Here is an 18,160-nt window from a genome sequence, read left to right as displayed (position 1 = left end):
CCCCACTTGGCGTCCGGTCTCCTAGCAACGACGCCTAACTCCACTGAACTGCTCTCCTGCAACTGCATACACCCCCCTCCCCCGGTCTGCGGCCAGCAGAGCCCCTCTACACCCCTCAAACTCCAGACTCTCCATTTCGATTTACTTTTGTCTTCTACCCCACCTCAATAATTCGCTCTAAATCAACCCCTGTCCCCTAAGTTTCTGAGTTTCTCTCTTCGTATCATCCTGGATTCCATCCCCAGGAGCTGTCCAAGCTGCTCTGCTTTTCGTTCCATTCCCGGCCCAGGCCAGCAGCCTGTAGATCATGCCTGGAGGTGAGTGGGGAGGCGGGATGGGGAGTAGAACAGTTGGATAACAGTCGGTTCAGGTCTTCAAGAATAAGGAAATGTAACAGTTGGACCCATCTTTTCACAGCCAAGCTTGCCCAGGTTCCAGAGGAAGGCGGCATGTGCATTACTGAAGCCCTTATCACGAAACGTAACTTAACCTTCCCTGAGGATGACAATCTGTCAGAGAAGATGTGAGTGCACGGGCGAGATAAGGGTGCTGTAAGATTGAAACACAGAATGACCAGTCCCCTGAGCTGTGCTGTCCTGTCAGCTAATCTTTGTCCTTCTTTTACTGCACATCTAATCAGTGGTAATGTCCAATTGATTTTCCCTTCTTAAAAATCGTTCTATTTCTTTTCCACCATGCCCACTCAACTGCCTTAAATAAGGCTGTCATCACCTCTAGAGAAACTCCTAATTAGCCTCCCGGAGCCCAGTCTAGGCTCCCCTCACTGTTGCCAAAGTGATCCTTTCACATGACAAATTTGATCAGGCACTCCCTGATAGAACCTTCCAGAATAAAATCCAGGAAATATTCCCCGATTGCCCTACTCTGGACTCAGTGTACAGACTGTGTATTACCTTAGTCTCTTGTATTTGGCTCTGTCATCCACTTGTCATAGATGTTTGGCCTGCTTCCCTAATAGTAATGGGCAGGGGCTCTCTCATGTATCTCTAGTGAGCACTCAGTAAATGTTGTAGAATTAATGAATGGGTGGATGGAACAACTGATTTTTCCATCCATGGACCACTCAAAAGGGAGGTGAGAAAGGGTCTTCCTGCAAAGAATGTCTCATCTCATCCCAGCCCCTGCCTCCAACATCGAGGAAGGCTTCCTTTGCCTCCGAGTCTCTCCAGGAACTATAAGCTGCCATCACCAAGGTTCCCAGTGAAGGGCCCTGACTTCTCTCTCACTCTGATCCTTCCAGTGCTACTGACAGAGATCCAGGTCTCCAAGTCAATCCAATTTCATGATCTGGGCACCAGCTCATGAGTCAAGAAGGTGTTCCTGACATCTGATCAAAGTCACTTAGCCATTCAGTCCTCCTTGAAACACCTTTCTTCCCCTCTTCCCATCTTCCCTGCTAAGAGACCACACAAGTGGCACTCTGTTGTATCACCCTACTGACCGTTCTCCCAGGTTTCACACGCTCGCTGAACTACAGACTGTGCGCCTGGACCGGGAGGGGATTACCACTATCAGGAACCTCGAAGGCCTCCAGAATCTTCATAGCCTCTATCTGCAAGCGGTAATTGCTTGCCCCCTGCCCTTCCCCACTTGCTCCCTGTGGTTCAAGTCTGTCTAATCTGAAAAGAGCCAACCAGGTCGTCTTGCCCATTTCCTGGTGTTTGGACAGGCAGACCGTCATAGAAATCGTTCCCAGATAAACGAGGAATTCTCCTGAATTAAAAGGCCAATCCTCCCAAAAGAGATCTTGATCATGTTCTTGAATCACTGTTTTTTGTCAGACACTTTTCTTAGTCTAAAAGTTCTTTTTGGTGTCTACCATAAATCTCTCGTTATCTAGCTCAAGCCCGTTTCCTACCTTGAAGAAGAGGGAACCAGAACCTTCAGGACCTTGAAGGCTGTTTGTCAGTGCTGCGGGGGCGGGGGGGGGGGGTTGATTGACCTTTCTGCCTCACTCAGGTTGAATATACCCAGCTCCCTGAAACTTTCCCCAGAGAAACTTTACAAATCGAAATGTTATATGTTCCCTGTTCCCTCCGTGTATGCAATCTTCCCCCTACCAAGGCCTTTTCCATTTCCCTGTGGAGCTTTGGTTTCCTTCTCTTATTTCCAGGTCACTCTTTGGTTGTGAGGTGAGCAGGGTATACTTTAATCAAGTTTAGCTAGCCCCAAGTTTACGCCCTTAACCATCCACCTGGAGAAAGCAAATCACATCGAGGGAGTGACAACCAGAAAAGGGACTGGGGTCATCATTCCCAAATGCCAGAGTAGACATGGTCTTGGGGTTTTGTCCATTTAAAGGTTCCCCCACCCAGCTAACATCAGCTTGGTTTCCCCACCTTGGTTTCTTCCCGCAGAATAAGATCCAGCGAATTGAGAACCTGGCCTGCATCCCCTCCTTGCGGTATGTGGTACCAGGATTCAGGCAGGGTGGTGGGGAGAAGGGAGAGGGTGAAGGGGAAGAAACCTGGTAACACCCCACATAACTGGTTCAAACCTCTCCAAGCCTAGCTTATCAGCTGAGGATCCAGTGAGCCTAGCTCTGCTTCTCATCCCAGAAGGCCATGTGCCCCACCTTGTCATCCAGCTGCCTACCCAGGGGCCCAAGTGCCTGGTGCCCTCTTCCTTTCCTCAGTTGTTCTGTGACTCAGCTCTTTCTATGCACCCTTCCCCTACAGCTTCCTGTCTCTGGCAGGAAACCGAATCAGGCAGGTGGAAAACCTCCGTGACCTGCTACACCTCCAGTTTCTGGACCTTTCTAAGAACCTGATAGAACAACTCAAGCTGGGTAGGAATGCCCTCACCCTGGTTCCATGCAGAGCCCTCCTTCCTCTCTGCCCCCATCTCCCTGTGCTTGCACTAATGGCACAACCTACAGGGGTTCTGGGGGCTGTGCAGAGACAGTGGCTTTGGGCTGGAAGGTGGGTATGAGGACCTCATTCCCCCACTTTGGTGTGAGCAGATGAGTTCCCCCAGAGCCTTCTCATCCTCAACCTGGCTGGAAACGGCTGCACCAACCACGATGGCTACAGGTGAGGAGGAATTGAAGGTGGGGGAAAAAGAGGTGATGGCTGAACTCCTCTTACTATCTCTGTGTGGGCTCCTTCTCAGCCTACAAACGTGTAGTCCTGGCACATGGCACCTTCTCCTCCCCCACCCCAGCTCAAGTCAGCCACTTTTCTCCTTTCACCCCCGTAACTCCCAATGGAGCCAGCCCATAGCTCTTTGGGGCTGACCACAGGCCCATCGTCCCTCTCACTGTGGGTGACGGGGTGTCTGCGCATCCTCCCAGGCCCCACACCCAGTGGTGCGCTCTGCTTTCTTCTCTGCAGGAAGCTGGTGACAAGAGCCCTGCCACTGCTCCTGGACCTGGATGGGACGCCTGTGTCGGAGCGCTGGACGTCAGACGAGGAGGAGGAAGCCTCGGATGAGGGGTTCCCGGAGCTGAGTGGCCCGTTCTGCTCAGAGCGAGGTGACCTTGATTGCTAAGGCTTGCAGCCTCCCCAGACCTCACCCCTGCCCTGTGGGGTCTGGGAAAGTGGCCCCCAAGCCCAGATCAGCATCTGGACTGGAGGAGGATAATGCAGCCAGGGCCAGGTGTCAGCCTGGCACGCAGGTGACTCGTCCTCCCCACCCCAGCCTCAGGTGCCTTCCTCTCAGGGATGGCAGTTTGCTCAGCTCAGCCAGAGACCTTCTCCCTCAGCCCAGGGGACCTCCCGCCGGGACCCTGCTCCATCTGACACCCACCATCCTGGCCCTCACAGGCTTCCTCAAGGAGCTAGAGCAGGACATGAGCAGGCACAAGGAACAGAGGCAGCAGGCAGCCCTGATGGAGCACCTCCTGAGGATGGAGACACAGCCTGTCCTCACTGAGCTCCCCCTGCTGCCCGGAAGGTCCATGGCTGGGGACAGCAGCCCTACAGTCACTCCCAGGCAGAGGAAGGAGACATCCCATGAGCCCACCTCCTTGCCACAAGCCTCCTGTTCCACCAAGAAACCGTGCCGTCTGGTTTCCAGGGGCCCCCAAAGCACTGCCCAGGCAAGGAAGGGGACCAGAGCAGCTGTAGCCCCCAAGGCCTCTCTGGCTGGGGGCCCCAGCACAACCAAAACTATGACCAGAAGAAGCAAGAACTGAAGTGCAGCCACAGGAACAAGGAGCGGAGTGGGCCTTGCCCCCTCCTCAGAGCCCTCACCTGTGGCAGGAGCCTGTCCCAATAAAGTGTCTCCAGGCCCTGAGGATATCTTTCACCTCACTGGGGCATCTCAGGGGGAGCAATCAGTAAAACACGTAATAAACAAAACACATTTATTAAGGCAAAGGCCAAGCTGGCCCCTCAGAAAAAGGCTGGGGGCGTGAAGAGAGAGCTCTGATCCCACTACCCCAGGGGACAGACGCTCACCCCCAGCCTCTACACCCCACCCCAGGCTGGGAGGAACTGCAGTGCTCAAGCATACGCCTGACTCTCCCTCTCCACAAAGGCCTGGAAGAGGCCACCCAGCTCCTGAGGGGGTGGGGCCCACTCCCCAGCCAACAGACACCGCACAGCCTCCAGGCCTTCCTGTTCCAGATCCTGCTGCTTCTGCTGCAGCTGCTGCCCCTGATCCTGCCCGGGAAAGGCAGAGATGAGGTCCAAGGACAGGCTTCCCTCCCGATTAAGGGAGGCATGTCTGCTGTCTCACACAGCCGGAGAAAGGACAGACCACTGGACATTCTCCCGGGCAGCTGGCTTTGATGGGAGACCCCTCTCCCCAACCTGGAGTCTCTCCATTTCCAGGTCCCTTCATATTTCCAGAGTCCCATTAGGGTGTGGGGAAGGTGAGTTATCCCTCCAGGGCAGCTCCTATTCTCTTGGGGTTACCTGGTCACGCTCCATCAGCTCCAGGGCCTCCTGGTGTCCACGGTAGAGAGTGTGCCGGCGATCCACCTGAGTCTGGAATCGGGGCACGGTCCGAACGGGGTCCTGTGCTCCAAAAGTGGGGGACAGCACCTGGGGGGCCTGGGCCACTCCTACCCCGAAGATGAAAGGTTTAAAAACTGACCTAATGGGACACAGATGGAAGGATTGAGGGCTATCACGTCCCTCCATCACCCCTGCCTGGCATACTCTCCCCAGCCTCATTCTCTCACCTGGATGGGTCCGGTGTGGCAGTGAGGAAATGTATGCAGGGCTGTATGGGATCCCGGGGCAGAATGGACACCATGCTGGCCGTGGTGCGGAAGCCCCCAGAGTCCATACAGATGCCACTCTCCTTGTTCCTGAGGATGCCCATCATCACCTCTGCCGTGATGCCCCCTGCCAAGGAGGACAGGATAAGGGGGCCCCCAGGGCAGAAGGGGGACCTCTGGCCTCAGACCAAGCCCCTAGAATCTGTAGGAGGGGAGAGAGTCTGGCACTGCCATGGCCCTCCTGGCCCTTATCCTGTTCACTCTCTGACCTTGCTGTTGTTGAAGCAGCTCTTGCCCAGCCCGGAAGCGGGCCTTGGCAGCCTCCATGCGCACGGGCTGCTGGGTCAGGGAGAAGACCTCAGCGAAGTCAAATGTGCCCTGGCCACCCCACCAGCCCTGGGCCTGGGCATGGGTCCGAAGCTCCGGGTGTTCGGCCGAGATGTCTGTGCCAATGCTCAACTGGTTGGAGATGTTGCGAGCCCCCTCTGTGGAGGAGGTGGGGGTCACTCGTTTATCGTTAAACACCTATTCTGTGCCAACCGCTCAGCGAAGAGCTGAGAACACAACGGTGAAGAGAACAAACCTACCCTCGTGGATGGGGAGACAGACAAAAGAATCACAGAAATAAATGTGAATTTGCAACTGTGGTGAGTGCGATGAAGAGGCCCCTGCTTGCATATAAGGGGGAAACTTGACCACACGGGAGTCCAGGAAGGCTTCCCAGAGGAAGCGGCAGGCTGGAGCACAAGGAGACTTAACTAAGTGATGGGGGAGGATAAGTTCCCCAGTGGGCTCATTTCCCATCTCCCTGGATGGCCCTGCCACATGAGAGGTTTACACCTGGATTGGCCCTTCCCTGTCACCACCCTCTTTCCCACCCCCATCCCAAGGCTAGGAGAAGGGAACACCTCTGGAAGACAGGCCCCAGCACTGGGCCCCTTACCTTGGATCCTCTGTGCAGCCCACAGCCTCCCCGCCGTCTCCAACACCCATGCCTCAGTCCTGTCAGCCAGCAAGAAGGTGTTATGGTAGCAGAATGGCGTGGTGTCCTCCCGGCAGCTGCCCCCCTGCCCATAGTGTTCCAGCAAGCCTGTGATCACGTGCAAGGCCTCCTGAGCTGAGCTGCTCCGTTCTAAAGCCAGCCTGACACAAAGAGAGGCCAATGGAATATTAGTGGCTGGTGGCAGAAACTACAGTGGACCAAAGAGACCCAAAGAGATTTGGTGACAGACCCAAGTCACAGAGAATTTGCCAACATTGCACAATTATTCCAGTGGTTTTCAAGCTATCTCCGAGGATTCCATGAAAAGGCCTGAAACAGTCTCGGAGAGAGAAGTGCTCCCCCCAACCTCTCTTCATTCAGAGCTGCTCCACTTTTATTGGTTTTATAAATCTGGACTCTATGTGACAAACACTCTACTTCTATTGAAAAGAAATTTAAAACCACTGCCCTATTTCTGGGCCAGGAGAGGCCCAGAGGTGGCCACAAATGGGAGCTCCTTACTAGACTGTGGATGGGGCCAGGAGAGAGGAGGGACAGGGGCAGCCTTCCTGGCAATGACACCAAGGCAAGGTGGGCATAAAGGAGGCCCTTGTGAACATGGCTTGGAGGAGAGAATAGCCTGGGTCAGTACTCGGCCCCAGACTTCTGGTGTGTCCACAGGATGAGGGAGGGCAGGGGCTACACCTGAGTAGATCCATGCCCAGCAGGGCTTCCCCCTCCCCAACTGGTTCCTTGGTCCACACGGCCTCGTTGCCAATGCAGACACCATGCTCATTGGCGCCCATCTCAGCACCCCACAGCCAAGAAGGGCGGCTCAGGATCACAGCATGGGTCTTCGACACCTGTTCCACCTCAAGGTAGGTGCACTGCAAGTAAGGGAGGAGAAAGGGAGAGTCCACTTAGGAAGGAGGAGGTAACAACAAAGTGCTGGCCTACAAAGCCCTTTAAGGAAGGTCTTATTATCCCCATTTTACAGATGAGGAAACTGAGGTTGACAAAAGTTAAATAATAGGCTAGGTCCAGGCTGGTAGACTTGAAGCTCATGCTCTTTCTACCACATCTGGCAGTTTCCCAGGTGTGGAGAGGAGAGGAGAAAGTTCTTAGAAGAATGCCTGTATCTGCCACCTCCTGGCACCCCATAAGGCCTAACCCACCTGGAGTCGGCTCCCAGGGGTGTGAGTGCCTGCTGGTACAAACACCACCTCCTGAACCTCGTCTCTGGGTCGGTCTGAGTTCTTGGCAAAAATCACAGCTGGGATGGCGGAGGCCGGAGGCACCGAGACAAAGCAGTCGCAGGAACATGGGGTGTCAGGGCTCCACAATGCCATCTGGGGAGAGATGGGGATGAGTGTGTCCCTCTCATGACACCTCTCCACCATCCTGGGCAGGACTCAGTCCTAGGGAGCTCCTCTCCCAACATGTGCAAACAGACACTCAGGGGAGACACTTCCCTCAAGTTCTGGATGTTCAGCACCCCACGCACACTCGATGCGCTGTGCGCTAACGAAGGCACCCACTCTTTCCCCAAACTCCAGGCTTGGGAGTCAGCAGGAGGGCACAGACCCTCCACGCTCCGGGGGGCCTGCCCTACTGAGAGTCCTGGCCCTTCGTGGGGTCTCCTAGCTATCACGCCCCTCTCCCAGAGTCCCACGCCCCCTTTCTGTACACTCCTCTGGCTTCCCTAACACTCTATGTTCCTCACCCTTTCTCCCTCCAAGATCCCCAGCTTAGTCCTGGGCTCCACTGCGTCCGTTTAGGGTCAGGTCCCTCCCATTGGACAGAGGCTCCCAGGTGACCTGGAGGGCCTTGACCCGCAGGGGCGGAGCCGGAACCGAGCACCTGCAGTTCCGCTGTCTTCCACCAGGGCGCACGCCAGCACCACTTCTTGGAGTGGAGCGGACTCCCAAGACCTGCCTGGCTGCCTGCCCTTCCAGGGCGCAGCTTTCAGGCCGGATGAAGGCTGCGAATCAGCGCCAGTGGGGATCAGTGTAGGGAGTGGGAGCTGGAGGTAGAAGGGAGCCCACGTGAAAAGGGAGGAAAGAAAAACCGGCCTGATTTAATAGAGAGCAGGGACTGCTGGGGCACCTGGAGATTAAGAAAGAACCTCAGCTACTCGTGCCCTGGTTTGAATTCCAAAGGCACAGTTCCAGGCTGGTGCCCACCCACCTCTCCAATAAGATTTATAAAAGTGATCAGGGGCCAGCCCGGTGGCTCAGGCGGTTGGAGCTCCATGCTCCTAACTCGGAAGGCTGCCGGTTCTATTCCCACATGGGCCAGTGGGCTCTCAACCACAAAGTTGCCGGTTCAACTCCTCGAGTCCTGCAAGGGGTGGTGGGCAGCGCCTCCTGCAATGAAGATTGAACAGGGCACCTTGAGCTGAGCTGCCGCTGAGATCCCAGATGTGGCTCAGTTGGTGCTCTCAACCACAAGATTGCCCGTTTTGACTCCCGCAAGGGATGGTGGGCTGCGCCCCCTGCAACTGGCAACTGGACCTGGAGCTGAGCTGCGCCCTCCACAACTAAGACTGAAAGGACAACAACTTGACTTGGAAAAAAGTCCTGGAAGTACACACTGTTCCCCAATAAAGTCCCGTTCCCCTTCCCCAATAAAATCTTTAAAAAAAAAAAAAAAGTGATCAGGCCCAGAGGTGTAGGTCATTTCCCTCTATAAACCATCTCCATAACCAGCATTTAAGCCAATGCATCTCACACCCTTTTGCTCTGTGGAGCCCTCCAGGAATTGCAGATTATCTCCTTCTCCCACATCCATCTGCCAACAAATCTGGGCTGCTGTTCCAAGTCCTGGCCACAGCATCTGAGCTTGTGGTCACTCCTGGGATGGGAACGAAGGCAGAGGCCAAGGCTTTCCCAAGAGGCAGGCTCTAGGCTCGGTGATGGTTGGAGACCTGCCAGAGAAGGCTGTTGGGGGGTTCTGAAATCTGAGATATTTCCTAACCGATTCCAGGCATACAAGGTTGAGTCCTGAGAGGATGCTGTCTCCAGAGATATGGGCTTCACTTTCACAAAGGGGACTGCCACTTGCAGAGAAGAATGACCTAGAAGCTGGGCTGGAGGCAGGAAGGAATATTACCTAGAACTGCATACTGCCATCTCATCTTCTCTTACAGATCTGTGGGGTCTCTTCAGGCAAGTCACTTCTCTGTGAGGGCCTCAGTTTTCCCAGTGGCAAATGAAGGCATTGGACAAGATTGGTGGTTCTCAACCATGGGTGGAGTGAAGAAGGGTTATTTTTCAACCACACAACTCCCACTGCACAACACAATACTTTAATACTCTGCTATCAAAGTGTTTTCAGACTGCCATTATCAGCAGCATCTGAAAGCTGGTGAAAATTGTAGAATCTCAGGCCCCATCTCGGACCTACTGAATAAGAAGCTGCATGTTCACAAGACCCAGGTGTGAAGTTTAAGAAGCACTTCTCTAATACACCCCCAAAGGACATGGCCAGGTGGGGTTTTGGGGAGGGAACTGGGGCTTGAAAACCTCCACAGGTGATTCTAATATGCCCTCTACTGGGTGGGAAAATGGACTGTTTGGTTCCTGAGATTCTTTTCAAATTACACTGCTGGGATGCTGAGCAGTCAGGCTCACTAAGATTAATAGGGAGGTGAAGGCTGCTTGGGTGGGATGTTGGGGAGGCATGGTGGGGTTGTCGTTGGAAGTCATCCCAGGAGCAAACATCAAGGCTGTGTGCTAACATGAGCACCGAAAGGGCCAGCAGGAAAGCTGGTTAACCTCCTGCACTTCCCCAGCCACCCGCTGTGGGGCATGAAAAGGCAGGAGCAGAGGCGTGGGTTGGCTGTCCCACAGCTCCAGGCAGCAGTTCCCAGGCTGCCTGCTTCTCAGTCACTTTCCCATTCCTGATTTCACTCACCCACCCTAGAGGAATTCTACTCCCACTGTCCAGGAGAGGGGATGGCGGCCAGGAAATGTCTCCCAGAGGGTCAGTTCAGATGTTCTGATTTCCCTCCCTCTCTCCCAAACCCTCCAGGATTGTCCTGCAGGAGGCGCCAGATATGAGGGGTCAGAGGTGGCCCTGGGCTCCATCAGGGGGCCAGGCCAGCCAGGCAGCATTGCTGCCAAGGCAAAGAGCGTAAGTGAGCGTCAGAGCCCCACCAAAGGCCCCCGCTAAGAATGCAGGTCAGCGGGAGGAGCTGCAAGGGGAGGAGGGGCGGCCCCAACCCTGCCCAGACAGGCCCAGCAGGCCCCACAGCTGCCCTTCTGTCCCTGGGGGCAGTGATAGGGGAAAGGGAGGAAAGGACTCACCAGGTTCCTGGGGTCTAACTCCTCCAGAACCAGGAAGACAAAAGAGGCGCCCCAAGGAGTGGGGCAGGCATGAGGTCACAGGAAAACATGCCTGTCCCTCCTCCTCCCAGCCTTCTAAATGCAGCAGCAGATGGAAATAAGCATTTGGCCCCCAGACCAGTCTGGTTTCCTCTGACCCCTAAATCATTCTGATGCCCCATCCCAAGGTGGACTTTGACTCCAAACTCTCCCAAACATGTGATGGAGTGGGCCACACTGGGTACCAGATTTGGTTCTGAGAAATTGGGTTAGGGTTAGAGTATGGGAAATAGAAATCCCACTAGGGGAAAAAGAATAATCTTGGCAAAAAACAATGCAGGATAGGAAGGTAAAAAAACACAATAACCTATCCTGCGCCCTTGGAACCCCCAAATGATCCGCTGTCCACCTACCTAGCTTTGGGACTCTGGAGTTGAGGTTTTTACTCATTTGACATGAATTAGGCACCAACTGCATACCAGGCATTGGGCAGCCTGGGAAAGTGCACAGATGGGCATTTCTGAACATCCAAGGCTGCTCCATGATCCCGTGAGGGCGCATTTGTGCACAGCGTGGTTGTGTAACTGTGGCGGGTCTCTAGCTGAGAGTTGCAGTAGGAGCCTTTCCCTCATACTTTCCAGCTGGCCGGGAGCCCATCAGATATCTTGGCTGCCTTTCATCACCTTGTTCCTGATAGGGATCACTCCGAGTGAAGAAATCGCTGTCAGTCACCCCCACCTCATTCACAGCCAGAGGGACCAGTCGAAACACACACCCCCATGGGGGTGGGGTGAGGGTGCCAAGAGGCTGGCTATCTCTGGGAAGTCAGGGAACCAGCGTTCTTGGTAGGGGAGGGGAAAGAGGGGGTTTGTATGTGGAGGAGGAAGGAAATATCTAGAACCTCCTCATCCCCATAGCTGAAGACCAGGGAGGGACAGTCTGCACAGCTGCCAACCCAGCAGGAGCTCCTCCCTCCTTCTGCACCAACCACCTCGGGGGCAGGATCGGACCCTTCAATCAGCTCAGCTCTGCCCCAAACAAAGGGAGATGAGGTTGCCCAGGGCTGCAAGATCAAAGGGAAGTGTCCACCCCACCCTGCAGCCGGCCTGGTCCTCTCTGCTGAGGGACACTGAGTCAAAAAGGAAACCCGAGCTGGAAGACAAATGAAGCAATGATGTGGTTGATGACTTTATTATGGCATAAAAAACACAGGCTGTTTCTTCCTCCTCCTCCCCTCCCCCCCACAAAGTGGGTTCACAGCAGTTAAAGAAAAAATTCCTACATTTCTCCTCTAGGGGGCTGCCTAGAAGGGGGCAGACAGCCAAGCAACCTAGGTCTATAAAAGGGGGAGCAGAAGAAAACCTAACCAAAGTCCACACCTGACACCTTAGAGCTCAGGGCCTCCACAGGGGCAACTCCATGTCCCCCCAGCACTAACACCCATTCAGGAGTTCCCCTTAGAATGGTCACTGAGAAAGGCGGTCCTGGTGGCATAGGGAGAGGGGGTGGCTGGTTTCGATGGGTGGAGGAGAAAGACACCCCACACCCAAGTACCCTCCCTCTCTCCTTCTCTCTCCACCTGGCCAGGCAACCTACAGGTACTGCCAACTCTCCTGCCCCCAACCCTCTCAGCAAGAAGAGGGACCTCTTATTGGGTTAGCAGGAAGTAGGGAAAAGAGGGAGCATAAAGAAAGAGAATTACTTCTTAAACTACCCCAGGCCCAGAGTCCTTCAGGGAGAGTCACCCTATCCTTTTCAAGAAAGGCTCCCTTCTACACAAACACATATTCCCACCCAGGTCCCAGCCCCATTTCCCGTAGAACTCCCATTTCCTTGGACTGGGCTCCAGCATCCCCAAGGGAGAAAGAGACACTGCGTGCCTAGGCCCCAGGACCTTGGATGGGGAAAACAAGATAGGGTCTCCCTGGCTGGAGACCCCAGGCTCAGTAGAGAAACACACATGCACACACGTACATACACCCAACATGCACACACACATGCCCTAATATTAAATAAAATACCCTTTGCTTATAACTTAAAAATCAATACACAACTAATCCTCACATAGGGCCCTGGGTGGAGAAAGAGGGCTGGGGAAGGGGAGGTCGGGGGAATCTTATGGCCTCTGCCTCAAGCCTGGGAAAGCACACTAGCTCCAAACCCTTCCATCAGCTTCCTTCCATTTGCTGGTCTCAGCCTTCTGCTGGGCATCTCCCCTTCCCCTTTCCCCACTCATGATCATAATCAGGATGTATTTCTAGCATCTAAAGAAAGGAACAGAGACAGCCTCCTTGATATCACCTCAGAAGGCAGTCCCCTTCCAGTGGAAGAACAACTCCTTCATATGGAAGGTGGGGAGGAAGGAGCCTCTTAACAGGCACTCTAAAGGAGGGTCAAGGCTTGGGAGGTGGCAGGGAGGAGGGGAGGAAGGGGAGGGTCCAGCTAAAAAGTGGGGCTTAAAAAGAGTGGAGCTTAACCTCAGGTGAACAGGAGATGACCAGGCAAAGACAGAGTCTTCCACTCTGAGTGGGAATCACTGAAGCTCTCTCTGCTGGGACACCCCCAGCAAACCAAGGTGACCCTCTTCCATCCCCAAGGGAAGGCAAATGATGGGGCACCTGGGATGAGGAGCAACATCAGTTCTAGAGAGGGGGCTTCTGGCTGCCTTGAAAGCTTACAGGGGTTGGGGAGTAACAAATGGGGGGTGTGGACTACTGAACTTTATTTTTTATAAAGACAAAGAGTTAAGGACTGAATCCAAGTTCAAGAGGGAAGGGGTTAGTTCCTTCCATTTCCCCGCCAAATCCCTTTCTCTCATTTTAGAAAAGGACTTCCTTGCTCAACCCCCTACAGCTAGCTCTCTCCTCCACCCCACAGTTCTGGCTGGGCAGCTGTCTCAGATTCTGGTCCTTTCCCCCTCTTCCTTCATGGCTCCATCAGACTGGATCTGGAGGATTAATAAGGAGGTGCATCAAAGCAGTTATTTCTACAGCAACAACCATCCCAGCCTGATAGAGACCCCTACTCCATCTCAGCTCTCCCTCTGGAAACCCTACAAGAAGTACTATGAGGGGGATGAAAGGGACCCAGGCCACCGGGCGGTTCCGGAAGTGCTTTTATGTCCGGGTTCCTAGGTGCTAAGGACGTGTCCAGACAGCTACCCCCTGCGCCCAGGCGGCCCCATTCCTCTTTACTGGGGGACGCATAGTCTCCTCAGCGGGTCCCCCGCCACCCTCCTTGGGGGTACCCCACCCCAACGCCCAGCCCAGGGTCGTGAGTGAAATAGTGAAGCAAGCAAGACAGAGGGGTATGCGAGGCTCCTCCCGGCCCAGCGAAACAGTCAAACGCGTCCGTCCAGCCCCAGAGACTAAATCACCCCCGCTAGTGCTCCCTCTCCCTGGCCCCCCACCAATTTTCCTCCCTCTCAATAAATAACCACCTTCTCCTCTTACTTAATTCTTTCCCCAAGGGCATCAGGCCAGGGAGCTCTCTTCTGATGCCCCCAGGGGAGCTTAGGGGGAGACAGTGTCGAGCTCAATTGGAGGGAGCTGCACTGCCCTCAGCCTCCCGTTTGCCTTTGCTCCCGGGGGGCTCCACCGCTCCGCCGGCCTTGCCCTCTCCTGTGGCCGCCCCAGCAGCCTCTTCTTTGGCGCCCTCATGGGTTTTCATGTGTTTGGCCAGGTGGTCGCTGCGCATGAAGACCCGGCTGCAGACCGCACAGGGAAACTTCTTGGTGCCTGTGTGGGTCTGGAGGTGGCGCTGCAGCTCATCCGAGCGCGTGAAGCGCTTGCCACAGAAGAGCCAGTTGCACACGAAGGGACGGTCGCCGCTGTGCCAGCGCAGGTGCGCCTTCAGGTGCGATGTCTTGGCGTAGGCTTTCCCGCAGCCGGGGATGTGGCAATTGTGCAAATGCTTCTTCTTGCCCCCATCGGGCCCGCACGGAGCCCCCAGTCGTTCCGCCTCTAGGCAGTTGGGGCAGCGGCACACGGTCTGGCCTGAGCTGCGGGGCACTGACCGCCGGGAGCCTTTGGGCCGGGTTGCCCCGTCCAGACTGGAATCCAGCCCCTGGGACTCTGGGGCGGCAGCTTCCAAGGCCTTTGCCCCGTCGGGAGGCCCCAGGAGGTGCTGCCCTCCGGCAGCTGAGAGGAGGTGGTGCGGGTGTGGGTGGGGTGGCGGGGCACAAAGCTGGTGGTCTCCGACGTAGCCTCCCAAACCAGCCTGAAGCGCCCCCGGGTGGCCAGGTGAGGTCAGCGCGCCCTGAGTGTGGGGGAGGTCCATCCAGCTGGAGCCCGGATGAAGGTCCCACCACGAGCCATCCTCTGTACCTGGGTGAGTCGGCCGGAACCACGATTCATAATGGTGTGACATGTCCGGCTGCAGGAGCTTGGAAAAGGGTCCCGGGGCCAAGGGACTGTCGCTTTCCAGGTCCTCACAGGTTACCCGAGAGGAAGACCCCGGCAGCTCATAGCCCTGTGAGAAGTCCACCTCCGGGCCCAGCGGGAGGCTCTGCAGCTCTCCAGGCTGCAGCGGGGAGGGGTAGTCCCCGGCCTCCGGGCTCGTGTGGCCCTGGTATGTTTGGAGAGGCTGCAGGTCGAGACGCGGCGGGGAGGCGTGAGGGGCGTCCGTGTGCTGGCTGCCCAGAGAGCCGCAGACAGCGGTTAGCATTGCCGGGATCCTGGGTGGGGTGGGGGACAGGGACGGTCAGGGGCACCTCAGGTGGGACCTAAAGGAGGAAAAGAAGACGTGAAGTGAGGGAATGTCAACAGCTAGCTCACGGACAAATTTCAACCTAGATCCTCTCCCTGCAAAGTGCCCCTCTCTGGCTCCCAGGTGAAAAAGAGAAATGCATCTCTGAGTGGGGACTAATCATCAGTTAAGAGAATTTGGGAGTGTTAGGAAGGGTTGAGGATGGGAGGTTCTCAGCCAAGAGCGGAGGATTGTGGAAGTCTACCTTGCTCTAGTTATCCCTTCTATGGGACCCAGCTTATTCTGGGAGTTGGGTTGGTCCAAGGCTGGTAGGTTAGATACACCTACAGTAGTGGGTTTTTTTTGTTTGTTTGTTTGTTTTTGTTTTTTAAAGGAGGGCGCAACTCGAAGTGGCCCATGCAGGGATGGAACCGGCAACCTTGGTGTTAGTAGCAAGGCGCTCTAACCGACTGAGCTAACCCGCTGCCCCTACAGTATAGTTCTCAAACCATCCCACCCCAACTGCCCAGACCCAGGCAATGAGCAGTGGCATTTCCCCCAGCAGACCTGCTGCCAGCCCAAATGGAGAATGTAGACCCATCTCAACTTCCCTACTTTAATTCAGCACACACATGGGGGGGAGCGAGGTGGTCTGTTTCTGAAACTCAAAGCTTAAGGTGACCTGACTTCCCAAAGCCCAAAGCAGATTCTGAGATTTTGGAAAAAGAGCCCTCATTCCATCCCGGAAGCATATTCAGTGAGGATGAGTATTTCACTGCTCTACTCCACTCCCCGCCAGCTCCCTGCCTGGCCCCCACCCCTTTCCCTCAGGCAGGGACTTCACCTCCCTGGGGGTGCAGCTGCAGCGCCAGTTTCTAGGACTTCTCACCACCAGAGTAAGTTAAGACCCCTTCCCGGTCAGGACACACACTAGTGCCAGCCAGCTCTCTGGCTGCTGCCCATGCCCTCCTCCAATGGAGGGGAGACCCAGATGTGAAGCTAGGAGGGGTCGGCTTCCCCAGAGAAGCCATCAGGAAGAGAAGAGCTTACCAGCAAGCTCAGGAAGGTACAATTGCCACTCCTTTAGAGATGCAGGGTCAGAATGGGGGAAGCATAGGATAACAGGGAAAGCCAGAATCAGATATTAAAAAGAAGAATTGCCCAAAGAGATTATTTAAGGGGATGCATTCTAAGCATGAATCATTTTTAAGAGCTCCACAGATGATTCTAACACGCAGCCAAGTGTTGAGAACCACTGCTTCAAGCCAACCCTCTTATTTTAAAAAAGAGGAGACTGAGGCAGTATTTGGAGAAGTGACTTAACAAACACATGCATTTATTCATTCAACCAACAAATATTTACTGTATGTACCTCTGTGAACCAGGTCTCTTCTCTCTTTCCCTGAATGATTGGGAACCTAAAGACCTCCACATCTGTCTTGACCGCATATCTGTGACTTGAAGGTTCTCCTCTTATCGCCTCTCTCCCTAAGGCCTGGGAGCCCTGGTGCCCCAGATGTGTCCCTAGGCCTCCTCTGATGGTGGAGGTGGAGGCGCAGTAATTTAGGACAGGGACTTCTTCCCACAGCTTCTTACCACCTTGTGCCTCTGGGACCCTGGAGGTGGCCCTGGTAGTCTGGCAGAGGGGGACTGGAGCGCCTACTCAGGCTCCTGCTGCCTCACCACAAGAAAGGAACGGGGTGAAGCAGCAGGAATGGAGCCTCAGGCCCAGGCGGGGCAGCCTAGAAGGGGCTGGGCGGGAGCAGAGAGGCCTGGGACCCTATAGCTTTTGGCTCCTGGGAACGGCCCCAGGGGCTGGGGTGTGGGAAGGCTAACAAACCAGGCTCCACAAAGTGGCCTCTCCCGACCCAGGAGAGGGAGCCCCGTCCTAGGACGCTTGGCCTACGAACAGGTTTCGGGAGGGAGACAGAAGAACGCGCACTCGCTGCTTCCCGCTCTCCAACGCGGGAAGAAACACCCTCCTTCCCCGTTCCGCGCGGGCTGCCCCTCCGGATCGCCGGCGCTCAGGTGGTCAGGACTTCCGTACGCCCAGTGCTCGAGGTTCCAGCGCTCCGGTTGTCCCAGTCGCTCCAGTTTCCCCAGTTTCCAGCCTCTTCGGTCCCTCCAGTCTGTCCCGTCCGCCCAGTTTTCACTCCGCCGGGGCTCTAAGCCCCTCGGATTACTTAGGATCACCTCCCCCGAAGCCATAGGAGGCTGTGGAGCGTTCCGTGCGCGCATTTCCGAGAGGATCCGGAGAGCGCGTACCCCTCGCCGCCCCAACCCGGGCTCCTACCTCGAGGCTGCGCTCGGGCTCCGGGCACTGCTGGCTGTGGCGCTACCGGCGGGCACGGCTGGGCCCTAAGCGCCGGCGGGCTCTCCAGCGGCGAGGGGCAGGGGCCGAGGGCAAGCTGGGGACGCGATCCCACCCGGCGGCGGGTGGCGGAGGAGGGGCCGAGGGCTGGCAGGAGCCAGCGAGCGAGCGAGCGAGCGAGGCCAGCTCCGCCCGTGACTCACCCGCGCGCTCTGCCTTCATCCCCGGCCCTGCGCTCCTTTTTCCCCGAAATCGCGGCCCCGCCCACCTCACCTGCTGCCGCCTTTAACCCTTGCAGGCTCGGCAGGACCGGAGGCCCTGCCTGGCCCTGCCCGCAAGGAGGGGGCGGGTAGGGAGTGGGGGAGGGATCTCTAACTAGGTCGTCTCTCGCCCCCTCCCTCGCTCCTCCCTGGTCTCTCCATTCCCTGGGCGAGGGGCCCAGGCGGAGTGTTTCCCAGGTTCCGAGACCCGCCCCACCCGGTGAAAAACTGCCCTCGAGATGGCTTGGTCTTGCAGAGACGCTGGACTCAGACCCTCGGGCAATAGAGGAGGGAGCGGGGACTGGTGGTGATACCGAGCCCCCTTAGGGCGCCGTTTGCTTCGACGGCCCTCGGCCCACCAGCGCTGTCCCGGAACTCGGAGCAAAGAAGGGAACGGGACTGAGCGCC

General features: G+C 56.0%; 3 protein-coding genes across 5 annotated transcripts; 1 reads left to right on the top strand and 2 right to left on the bottom strand.

Moving 5' to 3' along the window:
• Window positions 1-32: 32 nt before the first annotated feature.
• LRRC46 (leucine rich repeat containing 46) lies at window positions 33-4,322 on the top strand. The gene is made up of 8 exons (XM_081028212.1): window positions 33-317; window positions 418-523; window positions 1,474-1,582; window positions 2,379-2,425; window positions 2,700-2,809; window positions 2,984-3,053; window positions 3,354-3,493; window positions 3,786-4,322. Exons 1-8 carry the CDS (start codon window positions 308-310, stop codon window positions 4,154-4,156), a joined length of 963 nt encoding a protein of 320 aa, XP_080884338.1. The 5' UTR covers window positions 33-307; the 3' UTR covers window positions 4,157-4,322.
• Window positions 4,312-7,970, bottom strand: SCRN2 (secernin 2). Of its 3 annotated transcripts, none has more exons than XM_081028210.1 (8): window positions 7,894-7,970; window positions 7,346-7,519; window positions 6,876-7,057; window positions 6,132-6,331; window positions 5,458-5,673; window positions 5,150-5,315; window positions 4,881-5,029; window positions 4,312-4,625 (listed from the first exon to the last, which is right to left on the bottom strand). In XM_081028210.1, the coding sequence occupies exons 2-7, from the start codon at window positions 7,517-7,519 to the stop codon at window positions 4,885-4,887; spliced, it is 1,083 nt and encodes a 360-aa protein (XP_080884336.1). In that variant the 5' UTR covers window positions 7,894-7,970; the 3' UTR covers window positions 4,312-4,625; window positions 4,881-4,884. The 3 variants fall into 3 exon arrangements, with proteins under 3 accessions (XP_080884336.1, XP_080884337.1, XP_080884335.1); XM_081028209.1 differs by having other exon boundaries at window positions 4,315-4,625; window positions 4,881-5,061; XM_081028211.1 differs by lacking the exon at window positions 5,458-5,673 and having other exon boundaries at window positions 4,881-5,061; window positions 7,894-7,955.
• Window positions 7,971-14,029: 6,059 nt separating this feature from the next.
• On the bottom strand, window positions 14,030-15,160 carry SP6 (Sp6 transcription factor; the record flags this gene model as incomplete). The annotated part of the gene is made up of 1 exon (XM_081028523.1): window positions 14,030-15,160. One exon carries the CDS (start codon window positions 15,158-15,160, stop codon window positions 14,030-14,032), a length of 1,131 nt encoding a protein of 376 aa, XP_080884649.1.
• Between the last annotated feature and the right edge of the window lie 3,000 nt (window positions 15,161-18,160).

The sequence above is a fragment of the Rhinolophus hipposideros genome (genome assembly GCF_964194185.1).
Source record: "Rhinolophus hipposideros genome assembly, chromosome: 20".
Lineage (NCBI taxonomy): Eukaryota > Metazoa > Chordata > Mammalia > Chiroptera > Rhinolophidae > Rhinolophus > Rhinolophus hipposideros.
Note: the sequence above shows the minus strand (reverse complement) of the source record. Positions and strands in the feature narration are given on the sequence as shown.